The sequence below is a fragment of the Pseudomyrmex gracilis genome, unplaced genomic scaffold (genome assembly GCF_002006095.1).
Source record: "Pseudomyrmex gracilis isolate BER0280 unplaced genomic scaffold, ASM200609v1 scaffold_405, whole genome shotgun sequence".
Lineage (NCBI taxonomy): Eukaryota > Metazoa > Arthropoda > Insecta > Hymenoptera > Formicidae > Pseudomyrmex > Pseudomyrmex gracilis.
The window spans coordinates 50,293-60,345 of record NW_018020989.1 but is presented as its reverse complement, the minus strand read 5'-3'; the positions used below and the strand labels follow the sequence as shown (position 1 = coordinate 60,345).

Here is a 10,053-nt window from a genome sequence, read left to right as displayed (position 1 = left end):
AATTTTGAATCGTTGCGTGTGTGAAACCGAGCGCGTGTGACTGTGTGTTTAAACGTACATATATATATATATATATATATTACTAGATTACGAGAAAAATATATTTCATTCTCATTCTGTGATGACTGTCTGCTAAATATAAAAGATGAGAGTAAAAAAAAAAAACACAGATGTTTACGTGAAATATCTTAAGGCTAAACAAATTAATTAATTTCTAGCGAATAATGATTTAATTAACAGTCGCGTTGTACTAACCGAGCGCGCGCGCAAAAGAAAGAGGAAGAGAAAGAAAGATGTGAAAAATCTAGATGTGTATCGGACACCGCGGAGACGCACGTTTCTCGTCTCTCGTTTATACTATACGTGCGTGAAACGCGAGAAATGCACAATAAAAAAAATTCATCGCGCGTAAATTATAACATAGAACTTTAACACATTAATTAATTAAGGAGAGAAAAAAAAGAGGGAGAAATAAAAGAGAAAATCAGAAAATAAAGCACGCTGCGTGTGTGTGTGTGTGTGTGTGTATTCGAGCCGCATTGGAAAGAGAATGGTAATAATGATTTGTATACTGTATAACTTTAGTCACTTTTGCCATTTACTTTCGAGAATATAATATATGAGTTATGTGTATAAATTATTATATGTGTAATTAAACGGAGAAGAAGTCATTTATAGCAAATTCTATGAGCGCGTACGTAATAATATAATACGTGTGTGATCTTACATACAGAGAGAGAAAAAAAACGCTGATGCACGTAAGCACACGTACACATGCTTGTGTGTATCTGTGTTTTTTTTTTTTTATATATACTAATTATAAAAAGAAATTATACAAACAAAGAAAAAGCCGCTGTATCATCGCATGTTTGTGTAACTCAATTAGCAATGAACATATGATTTCGAGAACTGTAACAATAAACACTTACGTACGTCTCACATAATTGGCAGATGTGCTCTTGAATGACAATCGGACCGTAAGGCCGAATTGTTTCGCACTGGGCGTGTGTGTTTTGAGAGGATGTTTCATTAATTGTGTTCGTGTCGGAAGATTTCTCGCCCTCGTAACTCAATCAAGATTTTTCTTCTTATCGGTTAAAGCGTGGCGGAGATTTTAAATGGACATACAATTATTGAGATATCGTCGCACATTGTTTTAATACGGAGAAGAAACACACGGTTTTCTTTTTCTGCTGTTGCATGTGTATATTTTTTAATTGCGTGTAACAAGCTTACTGCCACAATTTTTGAACAAACGCGCGAGAGAAGCTTCAGAAATGTTCATAAATACAAAACAAATAATATTAGCAATGATATAAGATATCGTATTAAAAACAATAACATTGTTAGTTTTCGCAATATTTATATCACATCACGGCTTTTGACCGTACTTCGATATACTAACACTGTAAGATTAGAGTTCGGAGGACCGATTATTTTCGGATTGAGAAACGGTAACTAATGTGCCGCTATGTGCGTTTTCAGGAACGCGATCTGAGCTCTGGATTCCAGCGCCGCCAGTTCGGCCACAATCGGAGCCATTTGTTGCACGTGATTTTCGTAATTGGAACCTGCGACAAACACGAAGGTTCATCGAGTTTCGTTCGTCAGTCAAGAATGAAAACGCGAAATAAAATATATTACGTACCCATTGCCGCTCTCTTCTCGCCGTACGTAACTTTCCCATCGAATTCGTTTAGCGGCACCTTTATGTCCGGTCCGACTTGCTGAATCGTCACGTTCAAGTGATCTTCGATTTCCGCCAGGTACTGTAGAAACGTGTTTTAAACATTCGTTTTTTAGAATATTTTTCTCTAACTCCGCGTACACGCGCGAACTCAAAACAACTTACCAGAGGCTCGTTGTACCACGTGCAACAACCGCCTTGGTTGGTTAAGTTGGTGTTGTTGCAGTTTCTTCCGCGAGTGGGACACCACTCGCCGTGATACCACACTTTCTCCGGCACGCTACTGACCAGAGAAATAGCGAGTCCCATTCTCTCAGCTCTGCCGACTCTTCCGATGCGATGTACGTAATTGGATTTTTCGTCGGGCAGGGTTACGTTTATCACTGGAAAAAAAAAAAAAAAAGAAAATCCGATACACGTTTGCTATCTCGGAAACTTTGCTCGACTCCAGCGTGTTTACTCACTGAACGGCAAACCGGTGATATCCAATCCTCGGGCCGCGACGTCGGTGCAAATGAGAAACTTCACCTCCTGACGCTTGAACTTTTCCAGATTGGCCTTGCGCTCCGCGGGTTTTCTGTCGCCGTGCAGGCACACGCACGAGAACTGCTGTCCACCCGACTGCTTCAGATATCTCTCGAGATTGTCGCAATCGAGCTTCGTTCGACAGAATATCAACGCCCGGTCCATCTTGTGCTCTTTGATGGCGCGGATGCAATACTCACCCTTCAGTATCTTTACCGCCTCGGATAACGTTTCTGTGATTAAACAAATGTACGGTTAAAAATCCAGGCTTGATACATCACGCGTATGTCCTAGTCTTACCGGCGGTGTTGTTGCCCGGTCTCACGTTGTCTCTCGCGTGCACGCCGTCGGTCTCCACGTGATTCCTTAAGTTGTGCCACGACTTGTCCTTCTGCGGATCCACCGTCACGACAACGTGATGCACCGTCTCGGGTACCGCGTCTTCGCCCTTCAGATCTACCCAAGTTGGGAAATGCATCAAACGTTCCTGTAATCAAAGGTCAAAGTTCAAAACACGTGTTGCCGAATGATGATAGACGCGTCGCGTTTACTTACAGCCATTTTCTTGACTTCGAACGCGTGCAACGTCGCCGAGCATACGATCATTTGCAATCTCTTGCCATCCGACGTAATTTTCGGAATCTGTCTGTGCAAGCGATCGATCAGTTCGGTGTAACCCTGCTTCAATAGCCCGTCAGCTTCGTCCAACACAAAAAATCTGAAGAAATGCGTTCATCGTCTCACGTGTCATTGTTTTCTCAACATCAAATGACAAATTACCTGCAATGTGTTAACAACAAATAACCGCCTTGTATAAGATCTTCCAGCCGACCGGGAGTCCCGACTACTATATCCACACCGGTATTCAAGGTCGCGATCTGTTCCTTCACGTTTACTCCGCCGATCACGAGTAATTCTCTGACTACCGGATCCTTCAAGTGCGTTTTAAACTGGAAAGCAATGACTCAGTATTGTATACACTGTATATATAGCACATTGTGTAAGTTACAGTTTACCTTTTGAATTTGATTGTAGGTTTGTTCAGCTAATTCCCGAGAAGGCTCTATGATAATGGCTTGGGGCGCGTTATTTTTCGGTTTGCCGCTCTCGTGCGTTTGATTTTGACTGCTGTTAACGGGATTGTGTTTAACGGACTCTTTGGAAACTGACGACACGGCTACGTAGTCGTTCGGAGGCGCATGTTTGAACGGTTGCGCTCCAAAATTGAATGCCATCTCGGCATTTTTCAACACGACCGCCGGATAATAAATCTGCGACTTTTGCTGGGCGTTTAATGTGAACGCGACCCCCAGATCCGCGCCGTTCTTGCTGAATCTTATCTCACCCTTCACCAGATCAAGAAAACATCCGATCACATCGTGCATCCCGAAAGGTTCTCCGTAAGTATCGAACTGTTTTGCGTTTGATTTCTTTCCTGTGCCGCCGAATCCGTAACCGAATTTATCCGTTCCTAAATCTAGGGAGGCCTGTTACAAACATCCAAACTCTTGTATTTTTTTATCATCTCCATCAATAGAGTCTTTATAGTTTTTGTGATGGCAGAATATTATGTCATTTATGAAAGTAATGTTACAAATATTTGCCTGAGATGTAGACCAGCCCACTCGGCACAAGCCCTCATCGGTGACATGGGCCTCAAAGAAATATTTGCCGCTTCCCGAAACTCCCTTATTTGCGCGACAACCGTGCCACTCCTTCTGCTCCCTGCTCTGACATCTCAGACCATCTGGCGTCACTGCCAAAGCTCGTCCTCTGTCGAACAAACTCAGTCCCCAATGCGCAGCTGCAAGAAATGAAAGCAAAGAATCTTAAAATCAAAAACAAACTTATACTGAGTTAGCAATTGTTAAAATTTAAGGTGCGTACGTTGTTGAACTTGTGCAGCACCTCCTCCACCTTTCCCAGATTCCAAATCCTTGAGAGTTTCCCAGACTATTTGCAAAATGGGCAAACAGAAAGCACCCGTCTTGCCGCTGCCAGTTTCCGCTGCCATGAGCACATCTCCACCACCCAAAATTAACGGAACAGCTTCGGCTTGAACATCTGTTGGCAATCTAAAATTTAATTTTTTCAATATTAATCACAGTTTGAAAAATCATATAGGCGCGCTATATTTTTTTGTTTTTCTTTTTATGTGATGTATCTTAGAATTGAATATTCACTCACGTCCAATCTAACTCGTCAACCGCCTGTGCTATTTCTGGCAAAACGCCCATTTCTAAAACAAATTATACACGAGTTAAGCATTGCTCACGCACCGCTTTACGGTGCAATTAACAAATTTATAAATTAAATTCCAACGATAAAGAAACCTGATACAACAGATAACGCAATAACATCGTACCTTCAAAAGCGGTCATTTTTTCCTATTTGTTTTTGACACGTGAATATAAATACGCGCTGTGTAAAAATCTCCACCAAGAAGTCGTATTTCCGCCGGTGGACTGTGGTTTTTAGTTAAGAATCAAACTTTCCGGTGTTTTGCGGTGTTTTCTCCAACTGTTTCGAATAGGGTTAGATTAAATGAATTCTATATTTCACACACACACACACATGCATACGCGCTACTTGAGCAACACATGAATGAAAAAGAAACTAAAACCAAACTAGGAATATTTCGAGCTTATGTTGTCGCGCTTTTCAAACGTCGTGCAAATTACCTTTTAATTCTTTTTAAATTCAATTAGAATTCAAGAGAAATAAATTTGAAAAAAATATTTTTGTGTCACGCAAGAAAGATGTGACAATTCAACGGCCAGTTCCATCATTTCCGATTAACGCAACCGGTTGATGATTCTTTTAACCAGATGATAGTTTATTTATGTAATTAATTACAGTTGAGACAAAACACTGGCATTAAAAGTATCGAAACTCATCCGATCGGTATTTCGTGTAATTAATTTTTACGATTTTTGTGTTACGGAAATATTTTATTCCAATATCTCTTCTCTTTTTCTCTCTCTCTCTTGCTCTTGTGAAAATGTAAAACCGCACATTCTAATTCCAGATGTAATCGTCGCGCTTACTTCCGCTGAGCGCAGCAAGTGGAATCATTTCCTCTTTCCATCTTTTTTAATTGCGGGCAAAAGCTCTATATACATGTATACGCATGCAATACGTAACAATACGTATACGTATATATACGCGCTGCTGGTCGTCGTCGTCGCCGTCGTCCGTCGTCGTCGTCGTCGGTTGTGGTTTATTCTCCGCGTTACCTCCCGCTGCGATCACACACTCTGGCGAGCTCTCTCGTTGCGCTTCGCTCGCGCGCTTTCGGAGCCGCTCCGAATCAACCCAGACCGAGTTGACCAATCAGTCGTCAAGGTTTATCGCGTCTTGGCTAGTCGTCTTGGCGCGCTCTCTCGTGCATCTCTCGTCGTGAGATCTAACCTCGATTGTTCGCTTCGTGTGTTCCGTTCGTCGTATATACTTATATACGAGCCACCTCGCTCATCCGCACGTTTCATCTACGCGAATCTCCTCCTCTCTCTTTACCGCACCTTTGTTCCCCCCTCGTCGTGCATCTCTCGCCCTCCGCTACCCTCTTCCTGTCGCGCCGTTCTTCTCTTCCTCTCCCTCCCCCTCCCGCCCTCCTTTGCCTCGTCTCATCACTCTCTCTCTTTCTCTCTGTCTCTCTTTTTCTCGCTCTCTCTTTCCCTCCCGCTAGAATCGACTAGTGTATCGTCGCGCGATTTTACGTGTGGCTCCCGTGTGTGCATTACGGACGGCTTCGGGGATCCAGGATGCAGGCTATCAAGTGCGTGGTCGTCGGCGACGGGTATGTAAATTCGCAGATTGTCGTATATAAAACATGGTTTCGAAAAACAAAAACAACGTACGGAGAATCGGGAAAGGCGCGAGGGAAAGGTCCGCGATTCGGGACCGAAGGGACCGAAGGGAATCGTCGCTTATCGGGGCTTCCTCAAGAAACGGGACAGAGAGCGGATTACCTTGGAACGCGCTTCTCGGTCGTCCGAGCTCGGATCACCTCGACGCGTTTCTGGAACGCGTCGAGGAGCGACGATGCCTCACCACGCCCGTGTCGCGTTGAGGATTTCGTAAAAACCAACGTTGACGTGTTCACGCGTATTTTCTCTCCACGGGAACGTCACGTTCTTTTTGTTACCGTGGTGTTTTTTTTTTTTCTTTTTTTGTTCTTTTTAACGCGGACGTTCGCGATGTGGAACGCGCGAAATCGGAGCCTTCAAACGCGCTGTGCGAACAACACGCTCGTACAATTTACAAATTGATATCGCGTGTTTCCTCTCGACGATGAAAAATACAAAATGCGCGCACGCGAACAAAGTGTAGCAAAGTCGCTCCGATTTGTGAAACGAGTCGAGAAAGAGAGGTTTTTGTTTTGTCCTTCTCACGTAATGATTCATCTGATAAGCATGACTGTTTTTTTTTTTCCGCGAAACGTCCGCTTTGTATCAAGTCAAAGGGAAATGTTGAATGACGTTATTTGTGTTCTCCACACAGAGCGGTAGGTAAAACGTGCCTGCTGATAAGCTACACCACCAATGCGTTTCCCGGGGAGTACATTCCAACAGTGTTTGACAATTATTCTGCCAACGTGATGGTTGACGGAAAGCCGATTAATCTCGGCTTGTGGGACACGGCAGGACAGGAAGATTATGACAGATTACGGCCGTTGTCCTATCCACAGACCGACGTCTTTCTGATCTGCTTTTCTTTGGTGAATCCAGCGAGTTTCGAGAACGTACGTGCCAAGTGGTATCCCGAGGTCCGTCATCATTGTCCCGCGACTCCGATTATTTTGGTCGGCACTAAACTAGATCTGCGCGAAGACAAGGAAACCATTGAACGTCTCAAAGACAAGAAACTGGCTCCCATTACGTATCCTCAGGTTTGTTTTTTATCATTTTGACTTTTTTTTGTTCTTTATGTACGTACGCACGCACCAATGTGTGCACCAAAACAACACCGAAAGACTTCACGCGAACAAAAACTGTAGACTTACTACGATCTGGCATTTGTTCGTTCGCTTGTTTCTCAAAGTATGTCTCATTGTCTTATCTGTAGGGCTTGTCAATGGCAAAGGAGATCGGCGCTGTCAAATATTTGGAATGCTCCGCTCTAACGCAGAAGGGTTTGAAAACCGTGTTCGACGAGGCAATACGTGCCGTGCTGTGCCCCGTTCTGCAGGTCAAACCAAAGCGCAGATGTTGCCTTCTATAATATTAGATGTAATTCCTCGTTGCATCTTGGGCACTGGAACGTGGTAAAGTGTGTCGTCGTCTCTTATCCGGTGTACCAAGCTCAAACTGAGAGTCGGGACAAGTTAGTTTACATTCGGAACCCCACAGTTGTATCATCAGCCTATGTACATCAACGTATAAACAACGGGCTGCGAATATCTGCCAGCATATAAGCGCACAAGTATATCACCTATAACAGGTGTACATTTCTACAAAAAAAAAACAAAAAAAAAGAGCAAAGACAAAAGAGGGTTCGCGCACATACATACAGAAGACAGAACACACACAAGAGAAATGAAAGAGAGAGAAAAAAAGAGAGGGAAAATTACAAAAATCAGTCAGAAATTTAAATTCACAACTTTTACAACGTGGCCTCCAGCACTTTCTCAAAAGAAATTCGATCGCAAGAAGGTTTTGCTCGCGCGCTTGTTTAGCGCGAGCAAAATTTCCGGTCCAGACAGTCTGATAAAAAAAAGAAAAAAAAGTAAAAAAAACAGGGCTATAAAATGCAAATCGAAAACTGGACGTTCTAAGCGAAAGAGACAGAGAGAGAGAGAAAGAAAAATGTAAAAGAAGAAGCCAAAATAACTGAACTAACCGCGCTGTATAGTATATATATATATATTATAGTGTATATTATAGTATATATATATATATATATATATATATTATAAATATATATTAGAGTATGTTTTATTAATATTATGAAAATTAATAATTATACATTAAAATGAATGAGATAACGCGAGTGGCGACAGAAAGAAAAAAGCAAATACTACCGTGTAACTGTAATAAGCGTCCAAACTCTGATTACACACTTGATCAGTTCAATCAAAGAGGAAAACCATTTTATGCTATCTGTCATTGTACATTTTTAGGTAGGATACATACATATGTTAGCGTATTTAAAAAAAAAAGAAAAAAGAAAAAAAAGAAAAAAAAAAGAAAGAAAGAAGAAGAAACTAACGTAGATTCCTTATTGTGCAAAAGATTTCAATATGCATCAAGATATATAACTTCGGAGAAAAAAAACAGAGAATATTTTTTAGAGATATGCGCATATATAGTACGCGTGGCAAACGATGTTTGGACGATATTCATCTAGATGTTTATTATATAAATGTGATTAACAGTATAATTCTACACGCAACAAACACACATACATATACACACCCACACACATTTTTCCAAGTACTTAGAGCAAATACCGTACGCATTTCTTTCGGGATGTGTCTCATGCTGTGTGTTATCCAATTCCTTAAAAAAAAGAAAACCAAAATTTTACAAGAAGAATTTGTTAATTCTTGCAAAAAACCGGCACTGTACCGACTTCGGGTGCGTTCGTTTTGGGACGCTCGCGTTTTTCTCGTGCGTCAGACTTTGTTTTTTTTTTTTCCACAATTTAAGATGAACGACCAGGACAGACCGACCCTTAAAGCTTGTCGAGCGCCCAAAATGAACGCGTACGCCCTTCTCGTACACATAAATGTCCTATAGATTTACTTCAGAAAAATTGTACATATATAAAATTTAATTGAAGATGTTGATGCGTAAGCGCTGCGTTTGATGTTCAATGTGCACGTCTGTTATTTAAATTTTTTTGTTTGGAACACGCAACGATGTTTATTAGCAATAGTTTCGCTTCGATGTGATGATCTTTTTACGCGATAAAAAAACACACGACAATTGGCTCGTTAAGAAAAAAAACAAAACAATTGCTGCATTTTTTTTCCGCAAGCGAGATTATTAGCTCGACTGCTAATAACATAACATGGCTTCCTTCTTCCACGAAAAATTGGTTTAATATTAAAAAAAAAACGTAAACGTTAACATACCATACTTTAAGAAATAAACTAATTGTACAAGAGTTCTAGATGTATGTGATATATTAAAGAGTATAAATGTGTTTATAACTAATATGATTCCTCTGCTTCGCGCGCGTTTCGCGATTTGTTAATGACAATGAGTCTCTCTCGGAACATCACGCGCGACGACCTTTGAAGCGCGCGCGATGAATCACGTTCTTTCTCACAGAAACTGTCGTGTCATCCCGGGAACGAAATTAAAAGGGAAAAATCATCGCGTTTGTGACAAAAAAAAAAAGAGATGACTATCGAAGCAGAGGACCGTGCGTGTGTGTGCGCGAGAGTGTCCGTATACGAAGAAAAAAAAGAAATGTAAGTGGAAGAGAGAGAGAGAGAGAAAGAGTGTGTGTGTGTGTGAGAGAGAGAGAGAGAGAGAAAGAAAGAGAGAAAAGTGTGAAAGTACGCGCGAGAAACTTATGCTACATAGCGTAACAACTGTACATAAGCGCTGAAAAACTTCAAATGTATTCCTACTTATTACCACGGATAGTATATAATTTTATACACGACTTGTACGGTATAAATGTGTATAGTATAAGTGGTAATACGAGAGCCGTATACATACATTATATATATATATATATAAAATTCACTGATCGAATCTAAATCGAAAGAACGTTACTTGTTTTTTATATATATATTATAAATATATATAAAACGTGGGCGGGGGGAGCTGGACCAAGACCTAAGTACTCTCAATTTTGTCCGCAGATCCATTGATCTCTGTGCAATT

General features: G+C 41.3%; 2 protein-coding genes across 3 annotated transcripts; one reads left to right on the top strand and one right to left on the bottom strand.

Annotated features, from left to right (window-relative positions):
* Nucleotides 1–787: 787 nt before the first annotated feature.
* On the bottom strand, nt 788–5,352 carry LOC109860536 (ATP-dependent RNA helicase Ddx1). Of its 2 annotated transcripts, XM_020439686.1 has the most exons (13): nt 5,260–5,352; nt 4,578–4,732; nt 4,400–4,451; nt 4,100–4,287; nt 3,817–4,016; nt 3,229–3,699; nt 2,993–3,162; nt 2,768–2,930; nt 2,513–2,699; nt 2,152–2,445; nt 1,853–2,070; nt 1,649–1,769; nt 788–1,571 (listed from the first exon to the last, which is right to left on the bottom strand). In XM_020439686.1, the coding sequence occupies exons 2-13, from the start codon at nt 4,591–4,593 to the stop codon at nt 1,459–1,461; spliced, it is 2,193 nt and encodes a 730-aa protein (XP_020295275.1). In that variant the 5' UTR covers nt 4,594–4,732; nt 5,260–5,352; the 3' UTR covers nt 788–1,458. The 2 variants fall into 2 exon arrangements, with proteins under 2 accessions (XP_020295275.1, XP_020295274.1); XM_020439685.1 differs by lacking the exon at nt 5,260–5,352 and having other exon boundaries at nt 4,578–4,824.
* An 81-nt stretch (nt 5,353–5,433) lies between these two features.
* On the top strand, nt 5,434–9,558 carry LOC109860537 (ras-related protein Rac1). Its single transcript, XM_020439688.1, has 3 exons — nt 5,434–6,011; nt 6,716–7,103; nt 7,280–9,558. Exons 1-3 carry the CDS (start codon nt 5,977–5,979, stop codon nt 7,433–7,435), a joined length of 579 nt encoding a protein of 192 aa, XP_020295277.1. The 5' UTR covers nt 5,434–5,976; the 3' UTR covers nt 7,436–9,558.
* Nucleotides 9,559–10,053: the final 495 nt, after the last annotated feature.

Bases quoted from the DNA above. Each gene is read 5' to 3' on its own strand.
- LOC109860536 (XM_020439686.1), bottom strand. The intron at 2,700-2,767 runs GTAAGTAAACGC...CTTTGATTACAG, and splicing joins TCGAAGTCAAGAAAATGGCT to GAACGTTTGATGCATTTCCC. The intron at 2,071-2,151 runs GTGAGTAAACAC...TTTTTTTTCCAG, and splicing joins TATCACCGGTTTGCCGTTCA to TGATAAACGTAACCCTGCCC.
- LOC109860537 (XM_020439688.1), top strand. From the start codon at position 5,977: ATGCAGGCTATCAAGTGCGTGGTCGTCGGCGACGG. The intron at 6,012-6,715 runs GTATGTAAATTC...TTCTCCACACAG, and splicing joins TGCGTGGTCGTCGGCGACGG to AGCGGTAGGTAAAACGTGCC. The intron at 7,104-7,279 runs GTTTGTTTTTTA...TCTTATCTGTAG, and splicing joins CTCCCATTACGTATCCTCAG to GGCTTGTCAATGGCAAAGGA.